Source organism: Poecile atricapillus, chromosome 4, assembly GCF_030490865.1.
Source record: "Poecile atricapillus isolate bPoeAtr1 chromosome 4, bPoeAtr1.hap1, whole genome shotgun sequence".
NCBI classification, from domain to species: Eukaryota; Metazoa; Chordata; class Aves; order Passeriformes; family Paridae; genus Poecile; species Poecile atricapillus.
The window spans coordinates 25455124-25475881 of NC_081252.1; the positions used below are offsets into that span (position 1 = coordinate 25455124).

A 20758-nucleotide genomic window follows, 5' to 3' on the forward strand; every position below is an offset into this window, starting at 1 on the left:
CCACATACTTCTGCTGCTTGATGGCATTAAGAGTTGCTTAAAACACTTGTTCCTGTCATAAAGGGCAGATGTGTAGATGGTTCAAAAACTGTGTGGGTGTGGCACTAGGGGATGTGGTTTACTGGTGAATATTGTTGATTATCTTAGAGGTCTCTTCAAACTTAAATTGATTCTGTGATTCTGTGGGTTTGCATCCACTGATGACCTGCTGATGTAGAGGTCTATAAACCCCAGCCACACGTGAGGCGGCTTTGTTTTAGTGCGCCCGGCGGAGGAGCGACGCAACTGCTGAGCAAGTGTGACCATGAGGAGGGGTAAGGTTAAATCCCTGAGCGCGGCTGATTCACTAACAGGCTTATAGGGAAATCCTGCACTTCGCAAATATTGAAGCGGCTCATTTAGTCCCTGAATAATGACACCAGCTCAGAAGGTGTCTGGAGCAGCTGTCCGGTGACAAGTTGCTGGGCAGGAGCGGAGGTCCCCGTTCCTCCTCGCTTCTGGCTGCTGCTGGCAGCGCTTCCTGCACGGGCACGGCCGCGATCCGGAGCGCTCCGCGGCTCTTCCCGGGGGGCACAGGAAGAGTTTGATGTGCAGAGCCCCAAGGCGCTTGGCGGGACGGCTCGGGCTTCCTTGCGGGGCTGGGGCTGTCTCTCCCGGCAGCGGCTCCCCTCACCGCGGCCGCCGCCCGGGCTGCGCTTTGTGTCCGGCCGGGGGGGCTTTCCCCCTGCCCGCCCTGCCCTGCCTGGAGGAGCCGGCCGGGGGCAGGAGCGGGGCGGGAGGCAGGCGGGGGCAGGAGCCGGGGTCCGGAGGCAGGAGCCGGGGTCCGGAGGCAGGAGCCGGGGTCCGGAGGCAGGAGCCGGGGGCAAGAGCCGGGGTCCGGAGGCAGGAGCCGGGGGCAAGAGCCGGGGTCCGGAGGCAGGAGCCGGGGTCCGGCGGCAGGCGGGGGCAGGAGCCGGGGGCGGGGGCGCGGCCAGGAGGCGGCCGGGGCCGGCGGGCGGAGCGGGGCCGGAGCCGCGGCTCTCGCTGGGAGCTGGCGGCGCCGGCTGCACGGCCGAGGTGAGCGGGGAAGGACGCGCGGACGGAGGGGCAGCGGGAGGCGGGAGGGAAGGATTTTGGCTCCGGGCTGCCGTTCTGGCCCCGCTGGGTGCGGCCGTGCGGGTGATGCTCCGGAGGCGCACGGCGTGCGGGGACAGCCGGCGAGGTGGGGCGGTGGGAGCTGCTGCCCTCGCTGCTGTTCCCTTTCCCAAATCGCAGCTTGTGGCTACTTGCACCGCTCGAAAGAAAAAGTTTTAAAGAAGCTGTGTTGTGCTTCTACCCCCAAAAATCTTGAGCGTTTCAAGCTTACGCTTTTTTGTCCGGTTACCCCTTTTAACAGCGAGGGCTTTTTTTATTTAATATTTTATTCTAGCTATAGACTTAGTAAACGTCGTTCTGGTTTCGTAGGAAGACTTAATTTGTTCTTGTTTAACTCCTATCAGGAACGCGTCATGCTAATTGTAAGTGAAATTGCCGTATTTACGCACCAAGATGCTAAAATTTGACATGGCTAATAAGAAAAGGAGGCGCTAATTAGCAGTTTACAGAGATTGCAGTAAGGCAGAATTGTGACTGACAGAATCATAGTAGCTTTATTAATTTTAAAGATGAAAATGAGGAGTTTATTAGAAGATTTTAAACATTCTTACAAACCTGCATTTGAAAACAAGTTCTGAGTGTAGTAAATGAGCTGACGTGGTTTTGTGAGGTTTTTTGTGAGTTTATAAATGTGTTTACTGTAGCACTTTATTCATGTACTGATGTTCTTTGGAAGAACTATGAAATTACAGTCACTGAAGACTTGTTTTTCTGTTAAGCTTGGTATCTCTTGAAAAGTGGTAAATAATTTAATGAAACAGTCCTGGATGTTTTGGCTTGGATGTTTTCATTATGAAGCAGTTAGCTAACAAGCTAATAATCACATCTGAAAGGAGGAAAAAATATGCATACCAAGGAAGTTTTTTTTCTTTTTCCCCCATAAATTAGTCAATTCTGTTAACTAACCAGGTGAACTCACTGTGACTTCACCTACAGCCCTACAGCATCAACCAGGAGTTTCCCTGATGCCTGAGAAGGTTTTACTCTGACTTCCGTAGTAAGATACACTAAAGTCAAGGAGCAGAAGAAACAGGAGTGCCACTCGTGCAGTCCATTTGTCCTGGAAGCTTTCATGTGGTGGGAAGTGGGTGCAGTGTCCATGGGAACAGCTGGGCTTGGGGAGAGCAGGGTAGATGGCAGAGCAGGATTCTGAGCAGCAGCTGGTCTGCAGGAGTCCTAACCAAGTGTAGCAGTGTGTGCAGTTCAGATTCAAGCCTTCAGTCCTTGATCAGTCATTTTCTCCTTGAATCGCAAAACTACTGTACTAGTGTTTTTTATCTAATGTTTGGCTTCGTTTTCAGGCATCACTACAGAAGCTGTGTATGAGGCTTAGGAGTGAGAACGCCACACAGTTTAGCGTGGGATGAACAAATTTTATGGACTTTGGGTGAAATTGAAAAACGAGTTTGAAACCATTAACCGGTACTTCCTAAGTGATACTTGTGTGACATGGAGGCTCTAGACAAACTGCAAGTCACACCTGACTGACCAGTCCTGGATATCTTTGCAGGGGCCCTCAGTATTGTGGCAGCACCCTCTGCTGCCGAAGTGGAGAGTGCAGCTGGGGCTGCATCAACTTCCCTGAAACCAGGAGGCAGAAATGTACCTGAGCCTTGTTAGGTTCTCTGTTCCCTTTTAAAATTTTGATGGGTGGATGCTTTGACACTTTCCTTCCTGCATGATCCCTTGAAGTCAAAGTGGGTCCTAGAGCATCCTCAGAGTTACTTATACCAAAATAATGTGCTCCTAAGGATACTGAGAATCATGGTGCAATGACCTTTAGGGAAAGAGTATGTATTCTAATGTAGGAGCATCTGCAAGGGGATTACACAAATCTGTGGAAGAAATGCAGTAGGCTGCTGAAAGATGTGCAGAGAAAACTTAGGTTGTCCAGAGGAGACCAAGATTTTTCCCTTTCTGCAGAATTTCGGGCACAAATATGAGCATGCAAAACTTATGTGAAAAGATCCTCAGATACAGTGTCTTATCAACAGTGTAATTACAAGTGCCAGTAGGAGATTCACAGTAATTTGAAACCTAGCTGCTTATGAGTTCATTGTTTGCATTTGAAATACATTCCCAACTTCCTGGCAGTTGGGGGTCAAATCGTTCCTTGGTTTTTGAGCACTTGTACAAACTTCTGTAGGAAATGCAGCTAGTGCCTTGTTCAGCACAGGGCTTTTTCCCTCCCAAGGACTGTGTATTTCTTGTTTGCAGCACTGCTTAGAGGGTGAGAGGCTTGTGCTGGGGAATCTTTGCCAGGGAGTGCCCAGTGGTCTCCCAGAGGTGCTTTCAGCAGCTCCAGCCCAAAATCTTTCAGCAAATAAAGACAAAGTGATAGCAGTTGAAGCTGAGTGCTTGAGGATAGTTTTAGGAGATAAATCAGGGGGAAAAAAGTCTTGGTAAGCTATGCATTGTATAATTATATTTATGTATTTGTTTATTTCTTTTTAATTAAAAAAAGAAAAAAATCACAGTAGCACTTTGCTACCTCCTAATCTTTGGTTTATGGGTCAGTTTTAAGGCAGAAATTGTTATGAAAAGAGAGTTGAAAATGAAATTAAGAGGTCTTTTAAGTAATTCAGACCATGCCTCAGGCTGAGAACAAAATTTTCTAAACCTTTATTAATTCTAGCTTAAATTTGCTTAGTTAGTTGCATCTATTCTTTATCACCTCAAAGCTTCTGTTTCCTTGTAGGATGAGTATCCTGTGAGGATGTGAATTACTCACCTGTGGAATTTGCCTTTTCCCTTTGCATATATACCTGGGGAGATCCTGATGGTTCAACATGGTTACTAAAATCAGATATAGTTAGATTAATGTAATGACTGATTTGCACTAGATGCCAAGAGTTTAGTTAATCCCTACATATTTGATACACAAATATACATTTACCAACATTTGGCTTCCCTTCAGTGATGAGGAGACCACGGGTTTCCAGGAAATAATTTCCAGTGTGTCTTTATTTTGACCTCTAGAAAAATTAGTCTTAAGTGTACCCTGGTTGTCTTTGTGCAAGCTCAAGCCATATTCTATTTGTCTGGTCTTGAGTTACTTTTGCTGAACTTCGCTGTGCATTTTTCAGTCTCTGTGTGTTCCTCAAAATGCAGAGCTCAGACCTGAGTGGTTCTTCATTTGTGCAATTGCTTTTGTATGTGCATTGTTAATAGTGGCTGTATATTGGGTTGTACTGTCTTAATAGCACCCCAGCTTCTCCCAAACGTTTCTCCAACTCCATAAGAACATTTTTGAATGCTAGCGTTATCCTCCAGTTCACATTTGCATATGTCTTAATGTCTACAAGGCCTATGTTTCATCCTAGAGGGAATTGAAATGTTTTTGACATGGTTTGTTCGTGGCCTGTTGCTCATGTCTGTCTCTTGGAGTATTTTTGGCTGAATTTAATCTTCTCTAAACTTGAGATCAAAGTGTAAGGAAGAAAAGCAGAGCAGTTCACTCAGACTGAACTGCAGCTCTTGTGTTCAGGCTTTTGGGCTGAGCATTATTTTCTGCTTCTATCCTGCATTGCATCTTATTTAGGGTAATTTTTCAGACTGGAATTTAGACTTAAGGAGATTCTTTCTGAAGGAAATTTTCAAAAATTAGATCAGAAAAGGTAATGTTTGTTTGCAGGCCGAATCCTAAATAATGTAGGCCAAAATGGTTAGAAAAAATGAATTGTTAGAAAAAAATGCTTACTTGTGCTCAATGATGCAACCTAAAAGGTTGTGCTGTCAAGGAAACTGGTGACAAAAGCTCTTCTTACCAAACCTGCCTCTTTGTTTTAAAAACTCTTTTTTATCCCATAATCTGAGAAAGGTTTTTTTTTTTTTAAAAAAAAGTTTCATAAGAGGCTGAGCTTTGGGGTAAAACTGTAGTTTTGGCCTAAATCCTTTGCATCTGTGACTGCATACGTGCATCAGTCCTATACATGGAATGGAGTGTAAGCCATCACTTACTGTAAAAATGGATGTTTATGAAAATCCTGAGATTTTCCTGCCCATTTCACCCATGTTGGATGGAGGCAGGATATAGGTTTGGCAGATTTTTCTGTCTTCCCATACCACCACTGGTGGCATCCCAAGTGCTGCAAATGAGCATCTTTTGAATAGTCAGAAAGTGGACTATGTTGCAGCCTTGTCCTGAAGTGATGTGTGGAAATCATAGAGAATTTTTTCTGAATGAAAGAGTGTAGCACTTGTGAAAAATAGGATGGAGAAAGTATGAGAAAACTGAGCAAGACCCAGATGTATCTTCGAGGAGAAATTTATGCCTCTTGGTGTACCCTAGCTTCACATTGTGGAGTGACACATTAGCCTTTATGATTAATGGATCCAAAGCCACAGAGACTCTGAGCAGAGGTAATTGTCAATTGTTTTTGCAATCTGGTAAACATGTAAAGGTGATGCAACGAAATTTTTGGTATAATTATTTGTCAGACAGTTCACTGCTTAAGGGATTTAGCAGGCAATTCTGTACTTTGGTGTAATGCAAAAGAATTTCATGTTCACCTGCTGGTCTGGTTGTTGTCTGGAGAAGTGCCAGGCCTCCATATCCACCTCTAGCATTTGTTGCTCCTTGATGCATTTTAACACTTGGAGAATTAAAGGTAAAACCTGTGGGAATTAGGAGGTAGGACCTGACATAGTTTGGCTTGTTGAAAGTTGAAGGATGACCTGGGAAGCTTGAGGATAGGTAACTTTTGGGCTGTGTTACTTCAGAAGTAGCTGTGTGGTGTAGTTGTACAGTATGCATTTAAAGTAATCATTTTTCAACTGTAAACTGATCCTAGTTACCATACAGGAAAATCCACTTAAAGTTTGAACCCAGCTGTTAAATGCATAACCACATCCGTGTTCACGAGGTTCAGACTGCAGCTGTTACATGGCATCCCCGGATATTAATCTCTCACTATTAATCAGCAGTGAAAATGGCTTATGGTGAGCATTACAGATGCTCAAAATCTCATCTCTTCAGCTTCATACCTGGAGGGAAGGTAGCAAATACTTGGGTCTTTCCTTCTTTCATTCCCTCCCTCCTTGTTTTTCTAGGAGATACAGTTGAACTCAGGACATACGAGACGTACTTTGCAGCACTTGTTCTGAACTGGAGTCTGTCACCCATCCTCACCTGCCTGCCCTTGACAGAGATACTGGCTTTGAAGGCCTGACATGTTTTGCAGTGGCAAGCACTTCACTTGTGTGATTTTCAGTGCCTTTTGATCCAGATTCATCACTAGAAAGCAGAATACTTGAGTGGACTGAAACTAGATGTGTGCCATGTGTTAACCCAAATAACCCTGAAGTGTTTAAAAGACCTGCATGATTTTAAACTTAGATGGACTTTTTGCGACTCACAGGACTACTCTTTTCCTTGAGTAATTTGCAGAAGTGGAGACTTAATTCCTTTAAAATATGAACAGGGCTAATGTGTTAGTTTAGTTGTCCAGACTAAGGACAGTATTGTCTTTTTACTCACCCCTATTTTCAGCTCTTCTGTTTTTTAGCATTTGACACTGGGCACTACTGATGTTTATGACGTTTGTCTGTGGAGTTGCTGTGATATTGCAGTGGTACTGTTCGTCTCTCAGCAGATTTTGGGCTGTTGCTTCAGACACAATATATTCTAGTAAGAAGTCAAAACGTGCACACTAAGCAAGTGTATTGTTCTTCCTGTGCTGAAATGTGGCTTTGCATTGGCTTGGCAGTGTAAAAGGTACTCGAGCCACAGCATATAAACATTCCATGGAAAGGAAATAGGATATTCATTGCTTCTCTTTTGAAAGAGAGTTTGGGAAACGTTGCTTGCTGAGCTTCTTCAAATAAACTCCTGATCTCCTTTGGGACAGCTCTGCTGTCCTGGCTCATCCGGTGGCCCTGTAATGCACTCAGGAGGTGTTTAAGGAGCAAAAGGGTGATGGGAAGTGTTAGATTTGTCTCTGTTCCTGCTTTGCTGAAGTTAATGACCTTCTGCTTTCTGTTTTAAAAACATTCAGTTAGCTGCAAAGAGAAGTGCAGCCCCTTTATTGCTAATCCACAGTATAAATATTAGCCTTTTGTACTAGTTTTGCTTTGCTAAGAAGAACACATCTGTATGTATTTAGTCATAGTTCTGTATTTGAAAGGATATTTCTATCAAACAGGATTTTGAAATAATAGAGTGCCAAATGATCACAAAGATTAACATCTAAAAAAATTTTTCTGAGTTTCTGAATTCCCCAAGGGAGAGAAAAGAGCACCTTGAAAGGGAATGCTACCCTTTCCAAGACAATTGTTTGCCAATGGATGAAATTTAGGAATGGAAAAGCTGGTCATGTTCTGTAATAGAGCTTATTATAGCAATAACAGATCTACTGAGATGGGCAAGACCAAGACCGTGGGGAGCCAGAGATGTTAGGTGTCTTTGGAGATTCTATGCAAGACATTTAACATTGTAAAAATAGAGTTATTTTGTGTTTCTGTGGCTTCACTTAATTGAAAATGTTACCTTAATTTGTTCTTTCTATTCTCTTTTACCACAATCTTTTTTTTCCTCCACTGCTCTTTTGTGGAAGCCAATACAAGTGTGACGTTTTGGGGAACAAATAGCCTGATGATGTGTCAGGATGTAGGAATTTGCTTAAGTGTCTGACAGCATTCCCTTGAGTGTGAAAGAGGGCATGTTTGTTTGTCCCAGCTGTATTTGGTGTCCAGTACCCGCAGTGTTGTTACCCACAGTGCTCAATGAGATTTGAGCTTTTTCCCAGCCTTCGAAATACCGAACTTTTGGTGGATAAGGAGTAAAACATAGTAATTCATTTGAGCATGTTGTTTATAAATGTTTGATCCACTGGTGTCAGAGACAGTATCTGTCGTCCCTGTTTCTGGAATAAGTGGTGTGAATAAAAGCTAAGCAGTCTGCATGAAACATAAGCACCTCAGGAGCTCCATGAATACCACTACTATAAGCTAACCTAAGCCGATTGGGTGAAAAATGTGGTTTCCTGTCTTCGCTCGAAAAAAAAGTTCTTCAGGCTTACTGACATGCATACTGCAAATTTAATTTTCATAAATACTTCATCTCTTTCTTATGCTCAGTTTAATCTATCAAAGCCACACGGTGCAGGAGACATCTGGGATTGTGCTTAAGCAGCTGGGTTTCATTTGCAGGAGGTTTCCAGCAAATTTCTCTTTCTTCCAAACACAGAATATCTTGGTGACTGTGCAGAGTACTGGGAAAATCAGCATGAGTGACATAGCTGCAGAAACAGATGGGTTTAGTTTCTTCCTTTACCTGGATTAGGTACAATCCAAGGCTCTTCATGGGAGGCTTTGTTTTGTATCTGGTCAGCCTAAGCAATAAAAGAACTATTTTTTCCCTAACTGTGGCACCTTGTATAGCAAGTGAACCTTTGCAACAGCCAGCTACATTTTCCTTTAGTAGTAAAAAGCACAGAAATTCTAGTCTGAAATGTCTGAAATTGACAGTCTAGTTCTGTATTGACATATGCTGTGATAAAGCAACTTATATAGTAAATTATTTATTAATTGAATATCTATTGTAAAATCTGAATGCATATTAATTATGCCAGTGTGACATTATACTAACCTGTTTTCTATTGTGACTATGTAAAAAGTGAAAGCTCTGTCTTTTGTTTAAATTGTTAAATGTATTCTGTTTGATTAAGTGCCACCAAGTAGATTTTGTTGAATGAATGATGGCTGCCTGTGGGAAGTCACCAGCTGAAAATACAGCTACAGATGAAGAAATAACATTTTCACCTTCCGAATCTGTCATTACTGGCTTCAGTTTTGCAAATAAATTTAGACTTCGGAAGCATTCTTTCAGATCACTTTTCAAAGAGCTGGAACATGAAATTTATTATTTCATTAAAATTATTATTTTTAAATCTAGTTTTCTGTATGTTCTCTTAGCAGTTCAGTTGTTACTAGCTGCCTGAAGATGTACTTTATTTATTATTTTTGTTGCCTTATAAATTGGAAAATAAGTAAATATATACCAGAAGTCATCAGTAAAAAGAGAGAAGGTAAAAGATTGTTGGAAGTTATTATTTATAAAATTTTGTATCTGATTCTGTCCACATCAGTTGTTATTAACATGTCTTCCCTTCAAAAAAGAAGCAAAAACTCCAGCAGTAGCTGTAAAGAAGAAAATCTGAGAAGTTTTTTGCTGCAAATAGGAATAGCTCAGCTGCAGTAGGCATTTTAGCTGGACAGTCAGGATTAAACTGTCTAGGGAGCATCTTGTTCATGTGGGAAAATTTGGGCATGGAATTGCTGCTCTGTATGAAATAGAGATGTTGGTATGTGTGATGGTTTCTCCGTGGTAGTGGCTGTATTATGTGTACAGAAATTCACATTTCTCTTAGATTACAGTTCCCATGCAAACCCAGACAGTGTAGTGATATTCTGGCATTTTTCCTGGTCAGTTCTCTTTAAAATGGGATTCTCCAAAAAGTTTGTGATTGAGTCAGTATCTTTAGCAGCAGCCAGTGATAGCTGACACTCTGATTGTGGGTGGTTATTAACAGTACTCTGCAGTGCTTTGGTTTTTGAAGGGTTTTAAGGCTTGTCTTAGGCTGACTGTTCTCTGTGGCAGAGGGAGATGCTGTGCTTTCTACAGCCTGAGAGAAGGATTCCGTCTGGAATATCTGCTGTCATTGTACTTTGTTAATTTTTTTGTATTAAGCACTCCATTATAACTTTGACATAAATCCCTTAGAAATTCTTCTTTTTGGGGCCAAAAAAAAAGCCTTAGACACTTTCTACATCTATGGTCATGCGTGTCAGTCATGTACATGTTTTGTGTAATAATGAAATAGTAACATCAAAAAAAGTAGAACAAATATCCTAAAAATTGTGTGACAATCTAACCTTTTTAACCAAGCTTCTTTCTCTTGGAACATGTTTGTGCAGTCAGCTAGCATCCTGCCTCCAAAGAGCACTAAAATAAACTTAATGTTACAGCCTTCCTTTTGTAACAAATATCTTAAGGTTATTTTAGGTAACATAGGGAGATAAAGCTTAGCTGATGTAAAAAAAAAGGGAAAATAAATTCTGTCTCTAAAACACAATGTTTTTAACAGGTGAAAAAGCTCTTGTTTTTCTGCCACTTCTGTAAGCGATGTGTTGGCAGAGTCCTCTGTGTGTTTAGAGAGCAAGGAGGGAATTCAGTCTGGAGCTTTACAGCTTTGGGTGACAGCACCTGCTGACAGCAAACTCTGCCACCCATGTGCTTTCATGTCCTGGCACTAAGATGACATTGCTGCTTCTGGGAAGCACCTTCCTGCTCTCACAGGGCTGTTCTTAGATGGGTGCTGCACTGAAGAAAGGCTGCAGCCCTGCCATGGACATGTGGGAAGTGGAGGACAAATAGCAAAGATGAGAATAGCTGAAAAAAATTCTCATGAATGGTGCACTGCTCCTGCTTCTCTCCAAGCAAATTGTTTGTGCTAGTGGGCAAGCACCTTCCACACTTGGACTGAAGAGCTGGAGGAGTGCTGTGGTCCTGTGGTTAAGTTTACACTTAAACTAGGTTAGGTTTAACACTTACCTCTACATCAGAAGGATTTTTCAGAGCTAAGTAAAGGTGTTGGTTTAAATCTTTGTTACATTTTTATATAGATCTAAAAGAAGTATAGAAATCTGTGCTTCTGAAACTGTTGGCTAGAATGACAAGATTTTTCTTACTGTGTGACAGCACTAATGATTTTTATATTTTCAATGTTTATTGGCATATATTTCTTCTATTTATACAATAAATAGACAATACAAGGGGAAAATTCAGTTATGAGTAGTGTGGAATTCAGTTATGAGTAGTCATGAGTACAGTGGACACTGTAAGCATTTGGTATAACTCTACTATTGCTCCTGCTCCAGTTTCTCTTGTCTGTTTAATATTTTAGTGGTGGTAACCAACCCTTTACAGAAGGAAAAAATGCAACTCAGTTTTATGAAAAAAATTTGGTTTAGTTCACTAATGATCTTTCAAAGATCATTACAAAGCTTTGTGGAATAATCCCACCTAGATGCTCATTTGATTTGTGGATCCAGATCCACAGAAGTTCTGCAGTCGAACCATGTTTGGCTTACTTCAGTGGGAAGTCACAGTGATACCCTTGTAAATCTGGGCTGTTCTTCTGTTTTACCTTCTCTCCTGCAAAATGGAAATAATAATGCAGTCTGACTCCACAGGGCTGTTTATGAGAGACATTAATTGGGAGTAGCTGTCTCTGCAGGTGCCAAAGGCCATAGAAATGTTTGTAGATACATTATAAACAGTAACAGAGTGCTGCTGTTTGATATGCTGGACCGAATGGTTTCCAAAATCTGAGTGGCAGCCCATTTAGGCCGTGTAGTACTGCCATGTTACATTCCCACTGTTCTTCTTGGGGCAGTTTAATCTTAAATAATGGAGAATAAATTTTCCTTGCAGAAGGGCAGATAGTTTTGTCACCAGCTCTCAGACAGAGTCTTCAGTTGTGAAGGCACCCATGTTTTGGCCTCCTTGCAAGAAACATAGGAGGTGGCAGAGGAAGGGTGCGTGTTCTAACATCAGCACTCCAAAATTGAATCTCTTAATCTGGGCTGCTGCCTGATCTGGACCAGATAACTCAACCAAGTCCTCGATGCACTCAAAGTAATAACATTTTAAGGAGAGAAAAGTGGCATTTAGAAAAAAAATTATAGATCTTAAATGATGTCAGCTGTTAAGTTGCATGTACCAAGTAAGTCACGCTACACAAGCCCAAAACAGATGAAAATACCCTTACTGGTGCTGCAATCAAAATGCCTGTGTTTATGTTGTACATGCAACCTTTGACTCCTGTGCATGTGCATTGCTGTGCAGTCTTCAGTTGCATGATAACAGATTAGCTTTTCCATTGGACCCCCGATTTCTTTAGTATAAAGGATGAGCAATCTTCACCTAATGAGTCCCTATTCATTATTTTATTTGGTGTGACCATCACCTTATTTGCCACATGCTATTCAAACCCTGCTGAGGCCGTGATTAGTCATTTCCTCACATTTTTTTTCCTGAGACACATATCATTATAGTGTCATTACTGTAACTTCAGTTTAGTTTTACAAATCACCTAGGTTAGACAAAGACATACCTGTTCCCCCCATTCAGCAGGTGGAGCACTGAGACAGAGGATGGTTCGGGCTAGAACGAGACACCCAGGCTGCAGTTTCACATTTGGGTAAAATCAGCCTAATTTAGCATGTGAGCAGCAGGGTACAGCTCCATACTGTTGATTCCTCTCTCTCTTTGTCCCTGGGTCTTAGGCAGCTCCATGGTGGAGCAGATCACTGATGTGACAGCAAAATCACCAAGATAGCAGGAAACTGAATTTTTGGTTAGACTGTCTCTTTCAAAGGAAGTGTGTTCTGACATCCCCTTGTGACATCATTGAATTTGCTACATGCTTGGTTTTGAGGCACTCTGGGCTCCATCCTGTGGCATGCACTTACCTGAGGTGAAAGCACCTTTCTGCCATCAGTGATACTTGTGAGTGCTGACTGTGCTGGGTGGTCAGAAATGAGGTTTTCAGGTTGAGCGCACAGGGGAGTGGAGCAAAGAATTGGGGACCTCTTGAGAAAAGAGTGGCTTAGTGGTTTGTTCTGGCTTCACCCCCAAGTACTGCTGGGGGAAACAGGTCACAGCAAAGCAAAGCAAAGTGGCATTGCTTGCAGATCATTCTTTCTCTTTTTCTTATTTTAGTAGGTTTTTTTTCTACTCGTGGTTATTTACCTCACCTACTTTTTAAGTTTCTGGCAATAATTTAAAAAGGGTTCTACACACAGCGATAAATATCCTTTATTAAACTTGCAGAAGTAACACTAATTCAGCCATCTCCTCAGTAGGCAGGTGGGTAGGTGAGTTGATTATTTTTTTTTAGTGTGCTTCTACCATATTGTGGTTTTATGGGTTATTGTTTAGACTTTGAAAAAAATCAAGTGGAAAACAGAAGTCCTGTCATGTAGCACACCCCCCATTGTGCCAAAGCATGATGCAGCACAATGACCATGCATATCCATGTCACAAAACTTTTCCCTTGAGTGAACAAAGTGGCACAAATAATAGGTTGCAAATCTCCACATGTCCAGTGCTCGGAAGGGACAGGATGTTTTGCTAGGGCCTTGCAGAAAAGATTCAACAAATCAAAGTGCAGTTCTAAGCTGTAGAGAAACATCCAGCACTTCTTGTTTTCACCCAACTCAGTTTTCCCCAGCACATTCCCCTCCTTATGCGAGTTTATATAGTTCCCAGATTTCCCAGCTCACTTCTGCTGCTTACCACTTATGTGTGCAATGCTTTTTCTCAGCTTTGCAGTCCAGCTTGGTCTATCTCTCAACCCATTCAGTTTCCTCATCAGTTCCCAAATACTGGGAAGAAAAACACCATCCACTGTGCTGTTGCACAGCCTGCCATAGCCTCTCACAGGCAGGAAGCAAGGCTGCTGGAAAAGTCCTGTTGAGCTGGCATATTCCTTTGGAGGTGACATTGTCAGGAAATTCAACTCCTCAGATCCCTGGGGTCTGAATTAGTACAGCCAGGGGGGATTACTGATTTATTATTGGGCCAGGCTAGGTCAGATCTTTGAAGGAGCTGCAACAAATGCACTCCTTATTCAAACTCTTCTGCTCATGAGTAGAGATTTTGTTTAAGAAAAGCTTCATGGAATGTACTGTAATGCTTCAAATTAGATTTTCAGCAAGCCTGCCATTATAAAATGTTAGAGAATGGTTTTGTTTGGAAGGGATCTTAAAGATCATCTAGTTCCAACTGCTGCCTCTGCCGTGGGCAGGGACACCTTTCACTAGATCAGGTGGTTAAAACCCACCCAACCTGGCCTTGAACACTTCCAGGCCTGGGGCATCCACAGATGCTCTGGCAAATTGTTTCTAGTGCCTCACCACCTGTTGCTTCCCAAAACTCTTGAAAGTCTCTAGGTTTGTGTGCCACTGATAAAAGTGAAGGTCTTGGGAGAGAAAAAAAAAAATCTATGAACGCTTCAAACCATTTTTTCTTTGGACTTATATTGTCAGTGTTTTAGGAGTAATGGAAATCTCATGGCAATGTGTGCATCCAAGATTGGAATTTCAGTTTAAAGGGTTTTTTTCTGATTTTTTGGAAATATTTCCAGTAGTGCTTAGTATAGCACTGGGATGGCTTATTCTTTGTAGCCTTTGGCATGTGATTCACCGCTCAGGTTTACATTGGTAGCACCCTCTGCACCACTCATTTCAACAGGAGGGAGGAACTCGGGGTCTCAAAGGATCAGGTTGTTCTTTGGATGTTTCTTGTATTCTTGTAATGCCTAATGCCACCTGGCAAAGACTTTTTACTTTGATACATGTTGTCCAAGTGAAAAGGGATGTTTCTGCTGCTGTTAACAGTCAGCTGTTGGGGATGTTAGCTTGGCTGTTTGGGGAGGGTGTTTGCTCTTCTCTGCCACTTTCACGTCTTGATTCTAAGAAAGGAATTTTTTACTTAGAAAAAACATAGCCTTTCCCTGTTGGCAGCTGAGAGGATAAGGATTAAATTCTCTAAACAAAGCTCAGTACCCTTGTGAGGTCTCCCTTTTCAGAAGGTCTCCAAAGCCATAGTAATCTAAAGGCAGGTTTCAGGCAGAGCATTCCTTCGAAACACCTGCTGGATGGAGCTGAACACAGTATCCTTGAAGTGTATTGTGCTCTAGCAGGGCATCCTCTTCAGAAATTTCCCCTGAAATTCACTGGACACAGACCATAAGGAAATACAAGACACTTCAGCAACACTGCGAGCACTTGGTGTCTGTTTCCTTAACCCCCCTGAGAAGAATGAAGGAAGTCTTTGCCAATAGCGTTTTTCCTCCCTGTTTTTAAACATTCTTTCGCCTGTTAGGGATGTAAGGAAAATGTTATTCCTGTTAATAAAGAACTGGTATTATAAAAGCCTGGCAGCTTGAGTCCAACTGAGTTGACTGGTGGCTCTTCATCTCCTCTCTTGTGCGTGGCCCTTGTTGGCTTGACTATATATCATCTTCTTTCTTGCAACACTGCAAACACTACTTTTCACCTTCCCCTATAAATTAACAATTCAGTTGCATATACATGGTAATACTCAGCTAAATGCAAAGTTCTCCAGCTGTGCACAAAGAACATAAAGCTGTGGAAAGCAAAATTTACTGCTCTGACAACCAAAACCCCAGCTGGCAGAAGCTGCTGTTCGCAAGAGATCTCATGCATTGAACAGGGGAAGACATGGTAAATTGTGTTGTTTGTTACAGCTTCAGTTTGACTCATTGGAAAATTAAGGCAGTTTATAAAGTAGCTTTATATTTCAAAATATTGATTAGCCTTTTGAAAAAGAAAGAAAAAGGGTTGTGTAAATGAAACTGAACATCTTCCTAGGGAAATAGCATTAAACAATTAAAGGTCTGGAGGCAAATGTGATATGGATTTTCTTATTTGAAAGAGATTTTTTTTGCCTGCATTAAAAATAATCTCAGAGGAAACGTGGGTATAATCAGAGAGCAATTTTTAATGCTGCTTTGTTCTTTTGAGATTAAGCTGTAATGATGAGAGAATCACACTGCAACGTTCAAAGGGTAATAAAAATATGTTTTAATTTAACTTAAGGCTTGCTGCAACTTCTGAGTCTCCAGAGTGAAGAAAAAACAAAATACTGCAGTCTTATTTCCAAAAATTCAGTGTCTCTTCAAAACAATTTTCCCCTGAGATCCTTAGCAATTCTTTAGCTGTTGTTTTCCTTTTTTTTTTTTTTTAAGCTCCTCTTTGGAGAAAACAGCCTGGGACAGAGGGCTTGGAACTAGATGACCTTTAAGATCTTTAAGGTCCTTTACAATTCAAAGCATTTTACAATTCTAGGATTTCAGACTGTCACCAAGAGTGATGCTACAGCTGATCTAACCTCTATTCATATTCTGATGTGAATATGATGATGGGAACAGTATTGTTGGAATCTTGGAATTCCAGTGATGGAATTATCTTGATAAGAACTCTGTGGAGGATAGGTCTTTTGGCTTGGTGAGCAATTAACAGTAATACAGACTCTCAGTAAGACCATAATATATGTTTTATAAATGTTACATTGAACCATTTAGGGTTTAGGTTATTTTCTTTATTGTTCATTAGGCCTAGTTAGAATTTCAATGTTATGAAATTAGAAAATGGAATTACATTAAAAGAATTTTTCTGTACTAAAAATTAAGAGATATAGATTCAGTTTTTGAATGCAAAGAACTGCAAGGAACTTTGAATTGTCTAGGCTGTCCCTCCACCTGAAGGCACTGTACCTAAACTGTTTCTGACACCTATTTGTCAAATAATTTTTTTAACCCTTGAAAGAAATGTTTATTCTTGCACCTCTGTAAACAATCTGTTTCCATTCACTGTAAAGGTTTCAAAGAAAACTTGACCTTCTGGATGTCTGAGATCTCAGTGTTCAAATTTCAGCCTTTTTTTCTCACCTTACGCAAGTGCATGTGGAGCAGGGGTACATTTCATCTATCTTTGCAGAGGCTTTATACTCATTTCAGAGCTGTTACTGTGTGGCCTTTGTCTCAAGACAGAACAAATCTCATAATTGTAATCTGACCTCATAATTAATTATTTTCAAATTGGTGAATGTACTTTTTCTGACTTTCTGGATTTGTTTTTCACAAGTTTTTCTCCCCTGAAGGCAATGCTGCCCAGAGCACAACACTGCTTTTAATGTGAATTTCCTGCCCTGAGCAGACTTGTTTATCCTTTCTTACCCAGAACAGTCTGTTGATATCTCCTGATACTGTAACTGCTTTCTCATAATTTTTTACACTGATGACTCACATTAAGTCAGTGACCTCCTGTCTGATGCTGCAGATTATTGACTAGCTGGTTGTTCTCAGTGTTGTATTTGTGCGCCAAATTATGACCATTCATTATTTGGACTTGTCCTTACTGAATTTGTGTTGTGTCAGAAATGTCTCATATGGATTTGTCATCAGTGCACATTGTTCCTGTTGCTAATAATTGCTACTATTTTTACAGATGGTTTGGGAGCAGGTTGAAATTACAGAATATAATAATATTGGCAGCAGCACATGAAGATACATCCTCAGTGCTGCCAGGGGAGGGAGCTGGAGTTGGCAGGTGGGTGTGGGGATGGTGAGCAACTGTTCCACTGCTTCTTCTGCTAGGGAATTAGGAAAAAGTTGTAAGGGAGGCTGGGACCACTGCTGCTCTTGCTCTGGTCTGTCTCTGCCCCCATTCCATGTGAGCAGTTCCAGCGAACCTGGATTTCTGTGGCTCACATGTAGGCAGGCTTTCATGCAAGGGGGCCAGTGACTGACTACTGCCCCCAGCAATGGACTGCTTCAGTCCTGAAGAAGTGTCCTGCAGACTTTTGTTGCTGAAAGAGCAGTCTCTTTGGGGGGTAACATGAGTTTTTTTGAAAAACGCAGGTTGTGCTTGGCTCGGGAAGGAAGAGCATTGGTTGGCAAGGAGATTTGGCAGTTCATCCAAACCTCAACTTTCATTTAAGCTGCTCAAAACGTGGAACAAGCGTTAACTGCTGCACTGATGCCTCCCCGACCTCATGGTGAGTGTGAAGTGATGCATTATTTGCCGTCTTATTCACAGCTAGTTCAATTGCTGGAGGTGGGAGCTTGAACTGTAAAACCCTTGAAAGACATCTTTGCACCAAGACATGTCCATTCTAAATATTTGATAAGATTATTTTTCATTTATCTGTGAACTATCCAGTGCTCAGCTGTGGGCAGAGAACAACTCCACGTGGAGAGCTGATGTCAAGCCCCCGCAGCAGCGGTTGCTGCTCTTTGCTGTGCATTCCTGCAGTCAGGTGCTGCTGCCACATCCCTGTTGTGCTCAGGGAGGTGCTTCCCCACTGGCATGGAGGGAGCCTGGCCATCTCACAGGATATGGAGGGAGATCAGTGCTGTGGCTGCTTCTTGTCATCTGCAATTCCACATGTCAGTATTCTTGCTAAGCTTTTCAAATAATACCAAGAATATACGATTGACATCTGAAACAACACATTTCTTCTTAGCAGTGAAGACTAGACCCAGAGTAACTTATTGTAAAGTTCTGTTTCCACCAGACAGCAATCTATATTGAAGCTTATTAAAGTCATGTGTTCAATTTTTTCATAATTGCCCCCATTCAAACTATGGCAGGCAGCCAATAAAGCACTAAGTGGAAGTTTCTGTCAGTCCACCTGTCTTTCTGTAGCTAACGAAGTGTGCCGGTTTTTGTCTTGTAGACGTTACACAATTCATTGTCAGAGAAACCTGTTATATATAGACTTAAAATAAATTAGTTTGAGACAAGGCCAAAGCCATTCAGCTCTACTTCTTTGCATAGCAAGTCATGTATTTATTATACAGTGTGACACATTAATACTTTGTTTGGGTGGAGAGCTTATTCTTAAACAAGAACTGGTTCTTGGCCATATCGATCTGTTAAATGTCCTAATTAAAAAGGATGACATCCTGTGTAGCATGGGTTTCATCAAGGGCACCCACCAATCTGGATTATGGGCTCTGCTACTTTCATTGATGGGTTAGTTGGAAGCTCTTCAGGGGAAGAGCAAGAGTTGCCATGTTTTCAGGCCCTTGTCCTCTGCTAAAGCCCAATTTTCAGCAGAGGTTTCCTTTTGCTACACTTCAGACCATGGGAGAACATCAGCAATTGCCTCCCATTGCCCTCATTGGAAAAGTGGGAAATTAATTTTACAGTCTTCCAGGAAATAAAGTCTTGTAGGAAATAAAAGGGGGTTTTAAGTTTACCACTCCTGATCTCTAGGAACAACAGGTATGCAGCTTATCAAAACTGTAATTAATTCACAGTTGGAAGAGCCTCCAGGATAGAAACTTCACTGCAGGAGAAGTAACAGTAACAAAGCAAAGGAAAAAAAAAATTCTCCTGTTTTCTATCAGAGCAATTAATCTTGAAAATTTCTTTGCCTGTGAGGAGATTGGCAAAGACAGCTGTTGTTTCATCCTGGAAAACGGGCCAAAAAAGGTCTGCATAAAAAGATCTTGCAGTGATTTCATTATAAGCAGTAAGTTTAGCAACAGCTTTCTGGATTTTCCTTTTTTCTGCTGTAAGATTCAGGTGTGCTGGCACATATTCATAGAAGGAAATGAGCAAGCCAGCAATTTGGCTTTCTGGCCACTAGCAGTGAAATGCTTCTGGATGAGCTAAGGCAATTGTTCAGTTGAGTGATCTCAGAATAAGGCTGACACCTTCATTTTGGTGATATCCAAGCTGTCAGCACATGTTTTCCTTGTCCAGCCAGTTTGTGAGCAGCAGAGTACGGTGTCTGGTCAAGCCTGAGGGGGAATAAAACGTAGCCTCCCTTGGATAAACTTTAGGCTGCCCCTGATTGTTGTTATAGAGACCTCTTTTATAAACTGCTCTCCTGGAGGAGTTTTTCTGATTTCCCTATTCACCTTCCTCAGAAAGGTTATGTTAACAAAAGCTTCTCCCTGCAGACTCTTGCCTCTTTTAGGCCTTTCAAATGAGAATCTTTAGTAAATCTCAAATTTTTGAAGGATTCGTATACAAGGATGCAGTTAACCTTCCTTTTATGTATTGCTAGCTCTGTTTTTGTTGCTGGGACACTTGGGAAAGAGAAGGGAGGAAAGGAGGGAAGTTGAAGAGGTTGCCAATGGTTAAATTTTTGCAGTGTGTTAATACAGGGTGTATGGCACATGTCAGGTGACTGGGCATATGACTTGTCCTCTGCCTGATGGGTTTTCTGGTTCTAGCTGTTTTTGCAGGCTGGATTAACTTCTGTGACCTGTTTTTTTGAGGGTGAACATAAATGTGATTCAGACAATGTTGGACCTAATCAGGATTAGCTCCTTTGTTATTTTTCTTATGAGGATGACTGAGGTGACAGTTTAGTGTTTGATAGATAGGACAAAGCACTGCAGGGTAAATTTACACACAGTTAAATCCACCTGCTTTTCCCAGCAATGCAGAAACTTGTCTTTTATTCCAGTCTGCAGTGTGCACATTCAGGCAGCATGCAGAAGAGAATGAGATGTAATCTCCCATCTTTTCCCTTGCAGAGACATTCGTGCTCCTGTGCAATATCTGGGTCTCAATAGATGCACGTAAATTGCACTGGATGGTTGGAAAAAGCATCCTAGTATCTTGATGACCTATTAAATAATTTGAAGACTCTTCTAAAATGAAGCACTAACATTTCTTCAGTCTGTTCAGGACCTGGAGAATGGTCTTCTCTACAAAACAGTATAAAAGGGCCTTAGCAATGTACCTCATTTTAACTGAACAAGCATGATTTGTCTTGGGTTTTTCACATAGCTGTACTATTGGGTTCTTTCATCACAATAATGCTTCCTAAGATCACTCTGGTTTTTTTTTTTACCTTCTGAAGGAAATTCCAGAGCTTAGAGTTTCATTTTCAGCACATCCCACAATATTTCTTACTGTTTTCTGAATGTGTCCATCAGCATCTGTCCAGTGTATAAGAAACAGCACTGGACTTGGAGGCTGCACTTCTGTCAGCACTTAGAAGACTGAGATGAGAACCGGAGCCTCACTTTTAAAAAATACAGTGGAGACATGCACAGCAGTTTAAAGCCCA

At 41.6% G+C, this 20758-nt stretch overlaps 1 protein-coding gene across 8 annotated transcripts in view; it reads left to right on the forward strand.

The window, feature by feature from the left end:
- The window catches only part of BMPR1B (bone morphogenetic protein receptor type 1B), a 235325-nt gene that overhangs the window by 157373 nt on the left and 57194 nt on the right, over window positions 1-20758 (forward strand). For 5 of the 8 annotated variants that reach the window (XM_058838508.1, XM_058838507.1, XM_058838509.1 and 2 more), the window contains one exon: window positions 17586-17722. The exons of 2 other annotated variants lie outside the window; for them this stretch is intronic. In XM_058838508.1, the coding sequence (XP_058694491.1) occupies window positions 17704-17722 (19 nt within the window). In that variant the 5' untranslated portion in view covers window positions 17586-17703. Of the gene's footprint in view, window positions 1-973; window positions 1057-17585; window positions 17723-20758 lie in introns of those variants that run through there. One more of the 8 variants, XM_058838512.1, reaches the window with a different exon arrangement.